We start from the raw sequence: 18,339 nt of genomic DNA on the forward strand, positions 1-18,339 counted from the left end.
TACAAGTTATAAAATCCTCTACAAATATATCCGCGGATATGTAATATCTCCCATAAGCATTTATATACTTAAAAAACATATTTCGAGAATCCAACTTACAATATCAATTATTTGTAATATGATCTCGTATAAACAATTATATACTTAAACATGCAGATAACTCCTTCTAAGTTATCAAAAAGTTATAAGAGTTTATTGTGGGTCAAATTTCAATTGTTTTGAAACCCCCTCTCATTTTCATTGTAAATTCATTGGAATATACTGGCAAAATTCCGATGGATCTATTTTTCAACCAATTGAAAAGCATGCAGAGAATATGCTATATTCGTCAGAATTTTAAAAGTATTTTTCTGAAAAACTTCTGACGAATATAGCATATTCTTGTTTCCGACTTGGTCAGTTGACCAATTAACAAAAAGTTCGACGAAAAATATAGGGTCATTGTAATTTCGTCGGAATTTTAATGTACCTGGGAAAAGGAACAGCCAAAATTTTCGTGAACTGCCAAATACCAAAATATTTTGATGGAATTCTGACGACCCTTTTCCGTCATAAATGTTTTATATAAAAAAACATATTTGCCTTCTTCTTCTTCTTCCTCATTCCCCTCTCTCTCTCTCTCTCTAATCCAGCGAGTGTAAACATATATAACTATTAAATGAATTTAGAAAACAAACTGTTTAATATAGCCAAAAATGAACGTGAGTTTTTAGTTGAAAACCAAAAAAACATACTAACTCAAATCTTAACACATGGTTTTTTTTATGTTGAATTACCACTTAATTTGTCAATTTTACCAAAGGAATACCTCAAAATTGTAACTCAAATGTAATACATTATACATCAAATAGTAACTCAAAAATCTAAAAACTAATCTTAGATTTAACCCAAACTTAATCTTATAAAACATTGCTTTTGATGTAAGGATAATTTTTTGGATTAATAAAATTTACATTCATTAAAAAAAACATAAAAATACAGCACTATCTGACCAGAGATAAATATAATTGGTAATCTTGTATCATTGCAATAAAGGCATCCAAAATTTCATTTGGTTGAGAAGTTCGGCTCGGTTCAGCAGGTTTATAAAAAAAAATTGGTTTTTGGCTCGTTCAGTTCGGTAATCGGTTAGATCGGTTTCAAAAAAAAAAATTTGTTCCCAAATTTCAATCCGAACTAACCTAGCTAACCAAAATTTCGAATCGAAGTAACCAAGCAACCTAAAATTACTCAAAATTTTGAACCGAACTAATAGAATTAACCAAAATATTGGACCAAATTAACCAGACTAACAGAATTAACCGAATTAACCAATTTTACCCAAATTTTTAACCGAAATATAATCAGAATCAAAAACTTTAGTTAGTTTCGGTAAAATTTTAAAAACCTAACTACCCAAATACCAAACTGAACTGAACTTTTTTTATGTTCGACAAGATTTTAGTCGAACCGAACTACCTGAATCTGCAGGAAGTTACCCATCACAGATAGATGCACAAAGCATTACCTAAAAACGTTACATTTAGTGTTTTGGTACCACTTTTATTGATTTAGTTTATAGTTTTTAACTATTAAGTAACAGTTTTTATACGGTTTTAACTTACCAATCGGACCCACTATTCTTTTGTTTTTGTTCGTTTGAGTATGGACATGACCATTACAGTAGTCTCATTACTCATAAGTTAATTAGTACGACATACATGTATAATTCAAGTACATTTCGTATAGTAATTTCAATTGTGAATTTAATAATGAACCTAATCAAATTAAGCGAAATTAATTCATATAAATAGAAGGTCCGCGAACATTGAAATGTAGATCATGCGTCAGAATTGTCCTCTCTCAATAGGAAAGAGCCAAAAGCATTGGCTCAAGTGGAGACGAGTAAACCATACACATTCATACGTTTTCTTACAAGATAAGATAAGATAATGTTATTTCTACACCTTTCTTTAATCCTGTGGCAGTTAACGACGACATCATGAAATCTTGATCCTTCGATCATTAGGGCTTTATACCTCTTGCGCTTCTCACTATATATAGATAACCAAAGCAATAGACAGACAAGTAAGTTAAGAGAAAAGAAGAAGAAGAAGTAGTAATGGCTTCCTCTATGCTCTCCTCCGCTGCTGTGGTTACCTCACCGGCTCAAGCCACCATGGTCGCTCCATTCACCGGCTTGAAGTCTTCCTCTGCATTCCCAGTCACCCGCAAGGCCAACAATGACATTACTTCCATCGCTAGCAACGGAGGAAGAGTTAGCTGCATGAAGGTAAATGTCACTAGAATAATTGCAGGCCTGTCCTTTATTACACGCAACTGGTGCATTCGAACATGAATCCTATTGAAAAGTGTATATAACGTACCTAGGATCAATAAATGTCCAAAACAATATATACAAACTTGACTTAGTATTCACCAATTGGAAATGTGATTTAATTTGTAGGTGTGGCCACCAGTTGGAAAGAAGAAGTTTGAGACCCTCTCTTACCTTCCTGACCTTACCGAAGTTGAATTGGGTAAGGAAGTTGACTACCTTCTCCGCAACAAGTGGATTCCTTGTGTTGAATTCGAGTTGGAGGTAATAAAGAAAAAAATATTTTTTGGATCTAAACATCCTTTATTAGACCATGTGAATTCTTATTATGAATGGTACTCTCATGTTTGTATAGCATGGATTTGTGTACCGTGAGCACGGAAGCACACCCGGATACTATGATGGACGTTACTGGACAATGTGGAAGCTTCCCTTGTTCGGATGCACTGACTCTGCTCAAGTGTTGAAGGAAGTCCAAGAATGCAAAACGGAGTACCCTAACGCTTTCATCAGGATCATCGGATTTGACAACAACCGTCAGGTTCAGTGCATCAGTTTCATCGCCTACAAACCACCAAGCTTCACCGGTGCTTAATTCGCGTTGTAAGACATTTCATAAATAATATCTACTCATTTCATTTCCATTTGTCTGTTTTCTTTTTTTTTTTTCTTTGGCTTTTTGTTTCTGAGGCATGTTATATCGGATTGTCAAGTGTCTGATTTATGAACATGTAATCTCTATATTGCATATTTTCTTCTTGGTTACCGATGGTTATTAGGTTATCAATTTTTACTGGTATAAGAGTAAGAAACAGTCAAACTAACTTTACAAAACGGAATAAGTAACGCTATGCATGGTAATCTTTTCTAGAACGAAGAAAACATTGTTTTTTTTTTTTTGAACTGATTCGTAAGAAAACATTGTTACATGCAGTTAATTAGTTCACTAAAGATTCAAATAACAATCATTGTATCATACGGTCGTCACACTCGCATACATATTTACCATAGATTTGTAAGGCTTCAACCAGATTTCAATCTCATCATTTGATGTTTCACACTTCTAACGTGGAGTTTATGAGATCCCATATACCTATTATTTGTATATTATCATTGGAAATAAGACATATTATATAGATATGGAACTCTATTCTTATATTTTTGTTATAATTGTTTTCAAGAGTTAACCAAATATTCTACTAGTGTTTCAAAAAAAAAATTGGTGTCTCAAAAAAAATTAAATGTTCTACTTTATATATAATATCAAAGCGATTTCCTAAAAAAACGTATGCATGTACATCTCACTCCCACACATAGTTAATCAGTGGAGGGTAAGGATTAGCCCACTTGAAATGTGTGAATTGTGATAGCAAATTTGTGAACGCACTCATATATAAGATAGGCATGTGGATAAGAGTAAAATATCCTTCTACAGTTTTCTTAATTTTTGAACAAATGTATTTTTTATAAATGATACTTAAATTAAACATTTCTGGGTTGCAAATTTGAACCAGAAAACTTTTGTAAGAAAACAAGCTTAAAATTCAAAAGTAAACCAAAACAAAATTTTCGTTTAGGCATTCAAATATACATTATTTTTGGTTTGCCTTTGGTTCTGCACTCTTAAATCTAATTGAATAGTAGTCTTAGTCGTTCAAACTTATAATATATTGTTGTAAAACTATTTAAGATTGTTTTGTGACATAAAAAATATTGCTTTTCGATAGAAATAGTTCAAATATATCAAATGAATTTTAAATAATCCAGTTAAAGTTAGAATAAAAATATATAAAGTATTGGGGATAAAACAAGTTGGCCCATGCAAATGGAACTGACCGTAATTCTTTTTATTTGTTTTTTACAATGAATGCAAATACCGTATAAATGATGGAAGATTCCTAACAGTTAGTCTAAGTAAGGACAATATTCAGAGCATTAGCTCAATCAGAGGTCGATCAGACATCCACTCAACCAACCAAAGGACTGACCAAGACATACGTGCATAAGTCAATTGTCCTGAATTCTGCACTCAATAATGTTTCAAAGCCAAGTGAAATTATCTTAAAAGCTGCATGATCCAGAAAGATATGGTATTTATAATTCCTAACAAGTCCATCTGCCAGTATTAGCCTATTGAAGAAGTAACAGACCCAACCATGAAGCATACAGCACAAAATCTAATCATGGTCTACAATATGGTTCTCCATGCAATCCAACAAGTCCAATATCAAGAGAAACACTCACAAAAATCTCAATATATTCTCCATTTATTCAGATGGTTCAAAATTGTTCCACACTTGCCTTATGTGGAAGATTCGGATTTGGCATCAAACCAAAATCAATTTTGGCAACAATGCGACCTTTTCATCTTTTAGAAGCATTCTACAAAATCCTAAGCAGCACCATCACACACTAGATCAGGATGATCTTTAATGAACACCAATTAAACAACCCGGAGCTATTTAAGAAAAATGGGTCAACACATTGGTTCAATCAATTCCAAACCAAGATTTGGCGACAATGAGACTTTCAACATGAACCAAGTAATGCTAAAGACATTAGAAGATCATCCAAAACACACGTGATTACTTTGAACTTCACATGGACCGACCTTGCATATTTGGATTCATGCACATTATTGGTCCAAAAGCTCCAACGGCTCTTTCCTTTCTTCAGTGGAGTCTTGAAGGAACATGCAACGAATCTGAACGTTCTCAAACATCATCAGTTTATGCCAAAGCTTTCCAGAATAAAAAGAAGTTAAAGAATCCCATTCAGCACTATCCCTTAAACCACACGTAACGGTAGTTTTTAGATTTATTGATTTTTTTCCTTATTTTCCTTTTTTGAGAAATGAGCCACGACCTATATAAGCTCTGCCTACTCTCATTCTATTAGTCACCCTTGATCATTTTTAAAGTAATAAGAAATCATCTTAATTTCTTCACAAAGTTGTGAATTCTTTGTGTTGCTTTTTTTTTGAACACTTTTTTTTTTGAACACATAATTCTTTTTGTTGCTATTCTGTAGTATTTGTAAGAAAATAAGTAACTAGGATGAACAGTCCAAGACAAGAGGGAGATAGATTTGCAAATCCAAAAAGTAAAGAGAGAGAGTGTAGAAAATTGTTTGTAAGAGAGAGAGAGAGTCAAGAAGGAGAATATTATTCCCTTAACTTGTAATTTCTGGTTACAACACATTTAAATTAAAATTAATCTAGATTTGGAAAAAAAGTAATAATAAATAAAGACATTATCCATGTTTGTTGAGTAAAGAGAGAAGGAACAACTTCCAAAGTCATTGTTTTCAATGGTTCAATGGATAAGTTGATGTGGATAGGTTCACTTGTCTCCAACGGTCGAATGGATACGTTGTCGTGGATGGGTGACCGTGGAGATAGCTGCTGTGAATGATTAAGCTTGGATAGGTGGTTGTGGATGATTCTTCTTCTCAATAGTATTAGGTGTGTGATTCACTTGATGTTATTGAACGTCTTCTTTTGTGTGATTCAACGTCTTACTTTTGTGCCAATGATTGAGCAAGTCATTCCGTATCCACTGATTCTATCTCTTTCACTGATTCAGTCCAAGAATGAGTTGTACAATTAAGGGTGGATCTAGGATCAAATATAATTGGGGGCACACACAATTTTTCCTTATACACATTTCTTGAGTTGGGGCTACTTGTACAAATATCAAGCTGATTGTTCAGGAAATATAAAAAGTGGATGGGGCACGTGTGCCCCCGTAGCTCCTTCTCTCCGTCCGCCATTGTGTACAATTAGTTGGATTGTTTCCCATCGACCATTCAACCATCCTTCTACTTCCATTCAACCATCTCCATCCTTATCTCTTTATTTTCTCTGTTTATTAGTATTTTTCATCATTTCATTTGTTTTTCTTTTCTTTTCAGGTTTACTTTGATTCATCCAAGACACCACTCACCCACCATCTACCACCGGCCATCGACCAAGTCGACCATCTGCCACCGGCATTAACCAAGTCGACCATTGGCCACCAATATCACATCCCGCTTTTGTGTCATATGGTATCAGAGGCCAAAGGCTCTGGAATCTGGTTTACTCTATCATTGCTTCCTTCTTTTGCATTTGCTTTCATTTTAAAAACCTATAAAAACCTAGCTGCTTTTGTCCTTGTTTATCTTAAATTGAAAACTAGAGAAAAAGGGAAGGTAAGGCAAGTCATTTTCGTGTTAGGTCATAGAAAATTAAATAAGAGATGAATAGCTTGTTTGCATTAAGTTGTCCAACTTTTGTTAATTCTTATGCATTCCATACACAGAAATACCATTAAAAGTAAGTGTTTATAATTGTTTTCTTTATTTGCATTTCATATAAAAAGAAAAAAAAAATCATCCTCTATATTTTTTCTACCCTTCCATGTTTGCATCATTTCAAATTTTAATTTAAAAACCAAAAGAAAAATAGTTTAAATTTAGTTTATAAACATTTCGGTTCAAGCATTGCATATTTCTGGAAGGATAACGGTGAATTCATGCCCACACAGCGAAACTATGTAAATTCCATACATGTATTAATAAGACTCTCTTTATCAAACCTTCACCAACAAATAATTTGAATCTGCTTCCCCATCTTTCAAAGTCTTTGTGAATCCCCACTTAGACCTTAACCCAATCAGAGTCACCATAGCTCCATTAAAGTCAGCGTGTGAATGACTCAGAACAGCTAATAAAAACAGGTCATTTTAAGATGAATTTAAATTAAAATAATTAAATAAACGCCACCTTTTGAGAATTGTGGATTAAATCTAACTCTATCTCTTCTTCTTTAAGCATCCGATGTGTCGTGTTCATCTTGCTTTTTCTCTTTAACAACACGAGAAGTTTCAAAACTTTACAGGTGTTATGAACCGTGAAAAAGGGAAGAAAACTAAACCCATATTTGGGATCAGACAAACGCGTTTGTTTGTATATACAATTGTACAGAAAATATCTAATAATATCAAGTAATGATGAGCAAACAAGACGAACTTGAAGTGTTGAAAAGATGAAACATTTGCGATGCGAATCAAACGATAGTGAGCAGTAAAAGAGGAGAAAAGTTTTGAGTCGCTTAGGTACAAGCAAAACAAGACCGAAAAACTGTTGGAATTGAATATTTGATTAAAATCTACAAAAGAAGAAAACAAAGAAAAGTAGTAGAGAAGAACCTACAAAGAATAAAGAAGAATCTGTGAGAAGAAGAAGAAGCTTGAAGCGCAAGAAACGGAGGAATAAGAAGGAGCAATGCAACAACAATAAGAAGTCAAAGATGAGTGGGTTGTGAAACTAGAGTCTGTGTGTGCGCTTGTGTTCGGTTATACACAAGTGCGAAAATAGCGTGAGAGTGAAGGCAATAACATGGTGAGTGAGAACAAAAACAGAGAGTGCTCAAGAGAGGGACAACACAGAGAAAGTAGAAAGGAGGGGTCGAGCCAAAGAAGAGTGTCAACAAAAAGTCTGCAGAGAATAATAGACTTATCTTACAGGAAAAATGTCGACATGTGAAACTAAAGAAGAAAGTTGAAATTAAGGCACAACATAACACAACACGTACGTAACAGCTGTAGTAATAACAAGTAGGACCACAACAACGAAAATGTGAGCTAAAAGGGCATTGAGAGAGGAAAGAGACTCACTGAAAGGTGAAGGGTTCTTTGTTCATCAATGCTTTGCTTCATAACTACGCTGGTCATTATTTTTAGCAAGTGAATTGTGTACAAGAAAATTTTAGGACAAAGCTGATTTTAACAAAAAAAAAAAAACATAACCAAGTCTAATTTTAAAATATATTTGCAACTGAATTTAATTTATAACGTGAAACCAGTATATGAAATTTTAATTTTACAAATATTAGTATAAATGTTTTTTTTCTATTTACCATTTTTTTTCGTCAAAATGAAGCAGAATGTTAATTATCCAGGTGTATCTCTGTCTATACTCCAAACCAAACAAAATTGTATACGCTAAACAAAGATAAAATGAAAAAGGTACAAGAACTGAGAGTAAAAAAAAACAGACAAAGATTTACATCGTCAAGGACAAGAACATTTCAAAAGTAACCTCGTTAGTATGGTGCATCGGCACTAATCTATATGGGAAGAACTGGAGAAGTATCAAAGTCGTTACCAAGGATTCCATTTGGTCCATCTTCAGATTTAATCGAAGAGTCCTTTTTGCTGCGTTCTAGAGATGTTGCTTCGTATATTCCAAACCCTAACACTAAGCAACAGACAATGAAACCAGGAAGGGAAAAATCCATCTCGTAAGCAATCTCCATGACGATTATGCATGCTCCTGCTACCATTAAATGCCTCGGGGAAGAAAACACCATATGCAATCTACAAAACAAACAAACATATAAAGACTCTGTTTGCGTGAGTAAAAAGGCTATTAGAAGAGGCAAAAAGCTTTTAAGGAAACCTCTCTTCTGCGATATTGTCAACATAGAATATTAAAATGATCCCGAAAACAATGGTGGCAAGGAAAGCCCACGCAGAAAATGGCAACTCCACAGCTTTGCCAGAAGACGATCCCTGAAGTAAAGATGTTAGTAAACCAAACAAGAAAACTCCACTGCAAAACAAGTAGTACCACTTACTGTGACAAGGTCCCACATGGCCAAAGGAAACAGAAAACAGGTTGCAGAAGTAATGGTTATCGCATGTAGTCGTTTCTTTTGCTGGTTCTGTAAAAGAATACAATTGGTTATACGAAAAGGAACTGGTGGAAGGAATAAAGAGAATTTGAAATAAAATCACCTTAAGAGAAACACGCCTTGCAATGACTCGCCTTAATGCTGATAAGATTCCAGCAACAACGGGTATCATCATTCCCATCAGTCCTAGTGCTTGCTCTGTTACCAATTCTTCCTCTTTGGTGTCGTTACTATCTTTCGATGGTGGTTTTTTGTTAAGCTAAACAAACCAACATATATAGACTATCCATAGGAAGTAAAAAATGCAACAAGATGGAGAGTATGTACATAAAAGGGAAGGAACTGGGGTAAAAGGATATAAAATGGGGAGAGAGATGATGTCGCCCATCCTTGAGACAAGAAAAAAAGAGCAACCAGCATTGCAACAAGGCCACCTACCTGACATGATTTCGAAATATGAGACAAATTTGGTCCTAGTCGTCTGACATATAAACATCAATTGTTGATATATAAAAACTAAATTGCTATTTTGCAATCAACTACATATCGTTAATTGTATAATGCAAGCAATATACGTACATGGAAAAGCCAGAAGAAACATCATAAATTGGTAAAAGCTATTGCACATGTCAAAGCTATATAGTTATTCAGCGACACAAGTGAACTGAGGCATAAAAAACATAACACTACAGATAAACGCTATGTCAACCATGCTAGTTAACTTGTTCCACTGACTAGAGGGGCTATATTTGTGGCAGCTGCTAAATTCAGATGAATACCTTTTTCCACACTTGGCCTCTCCGCCCATATAGTACTCCAGAAAGCACTCCAAGAACAGCACCAGAGTACTCTGACAAGATCGCTCTGCCAATAATATACAAAGAGAATTAACAAGGAGAATCAAATTTTCAATGAAGATAATTTTTTTTTATCAAATGACAGATGATGGAGCTTAAATTGGCAGATTTCTGAAAGAAAGGATAGAATCCAACTGTTTAAGTATGACAATCTTTCTCGGAGGGACATTTCAACTTTCCTATATTTCAGCAGCCAAAATCTATGATGGATCCTAAGATAACCTATAACAAAATTAGAGAATTGAAAGTAGTGTGGATGCTTAATAACTCTAGAATACCTAAGCGGTCCACAAGACTTAAGACCCTTTCCCCACAAGATGAAGTATAGAGCTGTGATGACTCCATTGATAAGAGAAGGTACAATCTGAAAGAAATAAAACCCGCCTCAGATATTAGTAGCAAGAAGAGAAACAGAATACTTTAGTCTAAACTCTCCCATTTTATATGTCCATCTAAACCTGCTGATTGGAAAGTGGCCTTCCTTTCCACGGTTTCTGAAGGATCAAGAAGATGAAGGATGAGGGCACCAGACAGCAGAAGAGAAAGAGAACAACAGGCGCTCCAGTCTGATTCAAGTAGCGGTACATAGAATAGACTGACCATATCCTAAAAAAGTTCCCAATGACATGGATTATCTGGAAAGGGGTATGCCTGCACATAAAGAGAGAAAACACATGCCTATGAATTACAAAGGAAGAAAAATCAAAATTCTAAACAAGAAGAGATGTAAAAGACTACTACAAGAATGCTCAAATTCATTCCTCCAAACGTTCAATCTTGAACTTCTTTTTAAAGGGAGCTTATCTATATATTCACAAGATTCGATATAAATTGAATCAAAATCACTGATTCAACCTTATTGTGTTGCTCCATTATCTTCAGCAAAATCGAGGAAATGTAATATCCAATTCAGAGTGATGATAGAACCCTAGCTACACTTCACATCTCATCGCAATATGAATTTAATTCCACTAAGTTCGTCTTCTACACAATCAAACAGAGAGAATGAAATCGAAAGATACCGGAAATGTGAAGATCCTCGATCGTCGGAGATTTGCTTCGGCGACATCATCGGGGAATCACGTGGTACTTAAGATCGAGTATGCTGTTAAATCCACAACCCGTCTACTAAGAGCTCGATCTCAGAATCTTAAAAGACGCTGTATAACTTGTGATCGAAGAAGAAGCCCCGTCTTCTCCGTCGAGCAATGATCTATCGAGATAGAGAGGGAGGATATAATTTGCTATTGGGCCTTCATAAAGCCCTTTTAAAAGTGGCCGAAACAACTAGATTCAATTTGTTTTTGGCTGGTTTCGGTTTTATATAAATTGAAATCAAAATGAGCTATAGCTCCCAAACTGGCTCAGTTCAGCTCGATTTTCCACAAGCATGATCTCTATTTTTTAGGTTCATTTAATAAATGATTTTAATGATCGAGCTTGAATTAGATCACGAATTATATGAACGATCTTTGATGAAAATAAGCTAACTCATGAGCTTAGTTGTTTTATACTTTATATGTATATATATATAGATGACTTCTATTTTTCTTACGTAAGAAAAAATAGTTTCTATATTAATCATATTTATTTTATAAAATTAAAATGTAAAACTAAAAAGTAATAAATATATATTAAAATGTTAAAGAATATCGATATAAATCCTCAAATCATATATCCTTAGAACTAAAATATAAAACTAAATATTCCAAAGACTTTCACGTAGAATATATATCTTTACGATTTGAATAAATAAAGAGTTTGAATATTAATTATCATAAAACTTTTATGTAAAATATATTTATGTATCACTGATTTAGCTTTGATTTAATATATTACTAGGTCTTGGTTTTATTCAGTATTTAAATATTAACGCTTTGATTTTTAAATTTTAAATTATATTATAAAAATATCATATTTTTTATTTTTAAATTATTTTTATAATTTTTATTTTTTATGTCTGATCGCGCGTTAACTCATTTAATTCATGATCTAGATGATTTGAGTTCGAATTTGTATATTGAAGCTCATATAACAAATAAGCTGAGTTGAGTTGAGCGAGCTAGCTCATTTTGACACCCCTAATTGAAACCAAATAAAATTGTATCAAACCGGAGCGTATTATGGTTTGGAAGATGTTGAAGGATTGAAGGAAACCGGGGGGGTTTTATGATGTCGATTGTCGAACCGGTTTGTATCGAAGGTGTCACTCATATAGATTGTTCATGGGAGAAAAGGTGCTGAGGTTCTTGTGGATTAGCTGTAGTCTAAATAGCTTTTCCAAATTCCAACTCCATTAATTTTTTTTTCGAATTTAAAATAATTTTTCTTCTAATTTTCCTCTATTTACATTTTATAATAGAATAAAAATAAAATAATTTCAAAGATAGAATAACGCATATATTCAATTTTTACTTAAGGATAAAGTAAAATTGAGTAATGGAACAATTTAATTATTGTAATTTGAAAAAAGAAGTTGAATAATAAACCGGGAAACTTTTCTGGTTATTATCAAATCTCTAGAAACACAAAGAATTATAAAAACAATTTTTTATACTTTAGAAACATCTAGAAAGTAAAGCTCTCAACTTTTATTTTCTTTTATATCTTATGTAACAATCTTCCATAAAACTTATATTTAAAGTAGAAGACAAACATAATCTCAATGTTTCCATTTTCCCTTCTACATGTGGAATATAGAAACACAAACTTAATATAAAATAGTAAACTTCATTTTCTATTCTCTATTTTCCTTTTGGGTTTAACTTGCTCCATAAGTATTGCAATTATCTAACATTCATCTCTTTAATTCTGCTTGAATTAGGAAAATCAATTTATTGAACTCTAATTAAGCTATTTATTTGCTTGAACTTAATTCTCGTTGATGGTTTGGTAAAGATGTCGGCCTTGTGCTCAACGCCCGACACATTCTCCACTTTGATTTGCCCATTATCCACACATTTACGAATGAAATGATATCTTGAAAGTATATGCTTACTATTTCCATGGAAAACGAGATTCTTAGTTAGAACAATGGCTGATTGTTTAACAAATTTATTCTATTAAAATAGAAGTCACAAATTCATTTCATGTGTAATATTTTAAGTTTGACCATTATTTAGAAAGTTTATCAAATGTACATAACTTCATTATAATATCTTTTAATATCTTTATTTTTTATTTAAAATAAAATAAATATTTATTTAAGAAAATTCTAACAAATTCTTTGAAGTTGCATTTTAAAATTTATTTCCGAAAAATGATTAATTTAAATTTTAGCTATCATAAAATATAATCAGAAATTTAAATAAATTTTGATTTATAAACGAAAATTAAAAATTATATAAAATATTTTAATGATAATAAAAACTCAAAATTATTACTTTTCAAAAATAAATTTTACAAAGATTTTAAAAATATTTTGTTGGAAAGCAATATTCATTTCTAGTTTAATTTTTAAATAAAAATATCTTATTTATTAAACACATAAAGCATGACTTATTGCATGTTCGATTTTTTACTTTAAATTATCTCTTAAATGTCACAACTTTAAATGTTTCTATCATGTAACATTACAATTTATGTCAATAATTTTTAACAGAAGTCTAATATTCTTATTAATGGTTAAAATTTAATTTACACTCCTTCGTAGATGAAACATTTTACCTCTTTAGATATCATATATATAAATCTTTAGTCAACTATTATTAGCGTTTATATATTCCATTGAGTTAAAAACCATTTCAATCTAATATTTAAATCCTATACCAAATTGGTTTATTAATTACTATATATAAAGTTTTACATCTCCTACTCTATAAATGGACGACCAATATATATATGAAATGAATATATAATACATTAATCATGAACATATTTTTATCATCTGATAGAAAGATTAATATTCCAACACTATTCTATATAAAGAGAACACACATTTATCAAACTGGTTTAATGTTACAGTAATCTCCAAAATAACATTTTTTTAAGTTTATGTCACAAAAATAGCTCTCAAAAACTAAAATGACCAAAATAGCATTTTATCTTTTGAAAAATTTAAATTTTTTTTATTTTTCAAAATTTGAAATCTTATTCCAAAACCCCACTTCCCAACTCTAAACCCTAAAACCTAAACTCTAAACTCTAAACCCTAAACCCTAAACCCTAAACTCTAAACTTTAAACCCTAAATCCTAAACCCTAAATCTTAACCCACCCCTTAACTCTAAACCCTAAACCCTAAACCCCACCACTAAACTCTAAACCCTAAATCCTAAACTCTAAACCCTAAACCCTAAATCTTAAATCCTAAACTCCACCCATTAACTCTAAACCCTAATGTCTAACCATTGGGGTATAAATGTATATTTATCTCCTTTGATAAAGCATTAAGTGCTATTTTGGTCATATTTATTCTTAGATGCTATATTAGTGACAAAAACTGGTTTAATGTTACAATATATAGCTTAATTCCAAAAAAATAATTTACGTCATATTTGATACTATTTTTAAAATTTACTTTTAAATTATTATAATTTTTCACAAATATCTTAAATTTACATTATTAATAATTCAATTAAAAATAATTATAAATCAATGATTTAATTAAAACTTAATAAAAAGGCGACCAATAAGCATAACATCATAAACTCATGAAAAAATATGACAGTAAACTAAATCATTTTTCAAATAATGCATAGACACGTACAGAAAATCAAACATTAACAAAACTTTTGTCGAACATTGAAAATAGCCACATTCCATTTAATTCACCTCTACATAATCCTCAAATATAAAATGAAGTTCTTGTTCATCCCACTCTCTATCAAATCATTTCCAATATTTTCAAGGGAAAATTAATAACAATGCCGGAAAATGCCAAGCACGGTCCAAGACTCTCCTTTTCTCAAGATTTTTGCCACTATGATTCCATACCGATCGAGCAAAGTCCATTACGAACTCATTCGGAACCTTCAACCATCAACTTCGATTTCTCCATTCCCGGCGGCGTAATCTCCGGTGAAAGCTCGTGGTCCGCCGAAGAGTTTTTCTCCGATGGAAAAATGCTCCCCACAGAAATCAAAAAGATACCCGAGAAAGATGGAACCGGTTTGTATACGAATCCAATAGGAGATACTAAACCGGTTCTGGAAATCGGATTAACGGCGACGGGAGCCATACGCAATACGGTGCCGTTTCACGTTCCTTCTGAACCGTGTCGTCCCGGACCGGAAACGAATCCAATCAGAAATGCTCATGAAATAGAAGAAATCGAAGAAGATGAAGAGAGACCCACTGTGAATCCGTGTTGGGGGATTAAGAAAAGAAGCGAACGTCTCAATTCCGAAGTTGGGTTGCCATTGCTTTCGGATAACCCGACCGGTTCGAATTATAAACAGACAGAAACTATGAAGCTCGAGGTTTCGTCTCCTTCTTCTTCTTCTTCAAACTGTAGTTCTCAGAAACCGCTATTGAGTAAGAAGAGCCATGGAGATTACAGTAACGGCGGAGGGATTAAGGTGAATTCGTTTCTGGATGTGTTTCCGGGAGGGAGTTTGTTTGGATTGGGATCGATCATTGTCGGTAGTGGAAGTGACAAGAACAAGAAGATATCAGTATTTTGTCATTGGTAAGAATTTTTTTTTCGTGGATCTCTGTTTCTTACTTTCTTTCTCCGGAGCTCTGAACGGAGTTTTATTACATTGATCATTGGCTTTCGTGGTTCCAACTTCCAACTGTTGAGTTTTACTTTTAGATTTTCTTATCAATGTGTAGTTGAATGTTAAATGTATTATTTCTGTTACATACATAATAGTAATGAATTTGAAGACGCTTCAGTCTTCACAAAAGAAATAGAATTCTTGCTAAATTTTTTCAACAAATACTAAAAATGTCGTACTATCTAGTGTAGTAAAATTTACTCTAAAATATCATCTTAGCTTTACTATAAATGTCATTTAAAATTTTAAAACACTTATCTTTAGTTAATTTATTACTTGTTTCGTTTTATTAAATCATAAATTAGAAATATAAGTAAATTGAAACTTTTATCAAAATTTAAAATGTAATCAACTATTTATAACAAATCAAATTTTAAAATCTAAAATAAATATTTAAACGGATGTAATATATCTGAAGACGAAGCTCTTAAAATCAACTTAAAACTTTAATTTTGGGTTATATCGTTGTTGTTCATGCAACAATACATTTTGGCAGCCAGATCATGTTTATTTTGTGAGTTAGCATGCTATTTTCCCACAAAAATTATTACATAGCATCAAATTTTCACTGAATTATAACTTTGTAATATATCTGCCTGCACTGAATATTATTATAAATGTATTTTTTTGAATTAAAACTTAGAATCTTATTTCTCCACAAACCAAAATTTAAAACTTAATTATACATAAAGCCATAGTTTTAAGCGGTTTATTATTTACCAAAAATATTAACTGTTAAACCAAATAAAAAATCAATTTTAATTAAACCAAACAACTTTACCCAAAAAAATAATTAATTAAACTAGACCCAACACTTCGACTCATTGTTTTTTCTTCTTCACCCTAAAAATCTTAAACATTTGATCTTCTTTGAACTGTGGGTTACACAACTCTTACACAACTCCGGAGGTTATATCACCGCGATGATACAACGGAACAAAAGCTGATGCGTGGTCTTGTGGAGCGGTTATATCACAGTACAGTTGTCCAATTTGATTACAGAACTTGGAGAAGTAGTCATGTCATGGCGCAATGACATCATGTAAACACCTTGTGACGTGTTGTTAGCCTTTTATTTCTTAAGATTTGTCGGATCAAGAATGGGTGAGTTGAGTTAATAACGCTTCTTATTTTAATTTTTTTTTTGGGTGAAGGAGTCTGTATAGTTAAAGTTTATTTTTTTGGTTATTGTTTGATAAATAGTAAACAGATTAAAATTATGATTATGTATAATTAATTATACATAATTGTATATTTTTATTTGAAGAAAAATAAGATTGTAACTTTTTAATTTGGAAAAAGTTATAATATTCAATATGGTAAAATATACCACGAGATCATAACGAACATTAGATATATAATAATTATCGTGTGAGAAATAGCATGTTAATCCTTATTTTGTCGTTGTTACTTCGGCGACATGTCACGAAGCCAGAATTTTAAACGTCTTGTTCACCACACGAAATTATTTTATCAATTTTAAACGTCTTGTTCACCACTGGAAATTATTTTATCGCCTTTGCGAAGAGAAGCATCTTCGAAAAAAATTCTATAACTTAATATAGAATTTTTTGCTCTAAAAAAAATTTCAAAACTTCAAATTTATCATTTTGAAGAGTAAAACTTCAAATTTAAAGTTTCATCTTTTTATCTGCATTTTGGTCTTTACAATTAACTATACATCACATTTTTATTAATAAATATTTTTCCTTTTATCGTTTTAATTTTTAAAACTTTTATGTCTCATAAATATTTTAATTTTTTTAAATCCAAGTTTTACACATAAAATTAAATAAAAATTAAAATAATTTTTACAATATTTTAAAAATAGAATTAGACAGCAAGAATATTACAAAAGAAACTTAATAATTTTTTTTTTAAAAGATACATGAAGACATAATTATTTCAAAAATTTAAATATTACAAAAACGCTAATAACATGGTAAGTTTGCTTCGGAACTTTCAAAATATTGTCCAAACAAATTTTGTGTAACCAAAGATAGAGCATTACAAAAATAATTTTATGGAATAATATGGTATTTTACTTGTAATTTAATATTCAATTATGTATTTAGATTTATAATTTTATATTTTAGTGTAAAATTTTATTAATTAATATTGTTGTAATATTTTATATATGTACTAGTTATATATAAAAGTCATATGGACTTACGTTAATTATGAAAAATGTAAAGGCCATAGTGTAAAATATAAATAATTTGTAAAATATAAAGACCAAAGTACTTTTGGAGAAAAAACACATTGAAACTTCAAATATAGAATTTTACAAATTTCAAAATAGAAAATCTTTCTGGAAATGCTCTCTAATATATCCCCTAACCAAACCATTAACTATAAAGCTTAATAGCTTATCACTATCACTTATCATTCTTTGCTAACAACAATATATAAAGGAAGATAATGCATCGTTGGACTTTTGTTGTTTGTCACTATCGTCATCACTGACGCGAATAAGGGCATCTCCATCCCTACTCCATTTTTTCTCTAAAATAGAGTAAAAGTGATTATGGAGTAAAGAATGTTCCAACCCAACCCCATATTTCACTCCATAATGAAGTTTACTCCATAAATAGAGTAATCTATTTTTTTTTTTTCATCACTCCATTATAGAGTGGGAAATGGAGTAGGATTGGAGCAATTTTACTCAATTTTCACTTTTACTCAATTTTGGAGAAAAAAATGGTGTTTTACATTGGAGATGCTCTGACAACAACGAAATAAACAGTCGTTAAATCATATCTTCACCCAA

At 31.7% G+C, this 18,339-nt stretch overlaps 3 protein-coding genes across 3 annotated transcripts; 2 read left to right on the top strand and 1 right to left on the bottom strand.

Moving 5' to 3' along the window:
* Window positions 1–1,819: 1,819 nt before the first annotated feature.
* On the top strand, window positions 1,820–3,082 carry LOC106429430 (ribulose bisphosphate carboxylase small subunit, chloroplastic 2-like). Its single transcript, XM_013870178.3, has 3 exons — window positions 1,820–2,272; window positions 2,447–2,581; window positions 2,673–3,082. The coding sequence occupies exons 1-3, from the start codon at window positions 2,102–2,104 to the stop codon at window positions 2,910–2,912; spliced, it is 546 nt and encodes a 181-aa protein (XP_013725632.1). The 5' UTR covers window positions 1,820–2,101; the 3' UTR covers window positions 2,913–3,082.
* A 5,106-nt stretch (window positions 3,083–8,188) lies between these two features.
* On the bottom strand, window positions 8,189–11,092 carry LOC106429404 (zinc transporter 5-like). Its single transcript, XM_013870154.3, has 9 exons — window positions 10,873–11,092; window positions 10,309–10,501; window positions 10,129–10,214; window positions 9,773–9,857; window positions 9,353–9,431; window positions 9,097–9,236; window positions 8,937–9,023; window positions 8,759–8,871; window positions 8,189–8,676 (listed from the first exon to the last, which is right to left on the bottom strand). Exons 1-9 carry the CDS (start codon window positions 10,920–10,922, stop codon window positions 8,427–8,429), a joined length of 1,083 nt encoding a protein of 360 aa, XP_013725608.1. The 5' UTR covers window positions 10,923–11,092; the 3' UTR covers window positions 8,189–8,426.
* Window positions 11,093–14,192: 3,100 nt separating this feature from the next.
* On the top strand, window positions 14,193–18,036 carry LOC106429443. The gene has a single exon (XM_048754768.1). It carries the CDS (start codon window positions 14,715–14,717, stop codon window positions 15,480–15,482), a length of 768 nt encoding a protein of 255 aa, XP_048610725.1. The 5' UTR covers window positions 14,193–14,714; the 3' UTR covers window positions 15,483–18,036.
* Window positions 18,037–18,339: the final 303 nt, after the last annotated feature.

Source organism: Brassica napus, chromosome C4, assembly GCF_020379485.1.
Source record: "Brassica napus cultivar Da-Ae chromosome C4, Da-Ae, whole genome shotgun sequence".
NCBI classification, from domain to species: Eukaryota; Viridiplantae; Streptophyta; class Magnoliopsida; order Brassicales; family Brassicaceae; genus Brassica; species Brassica napus.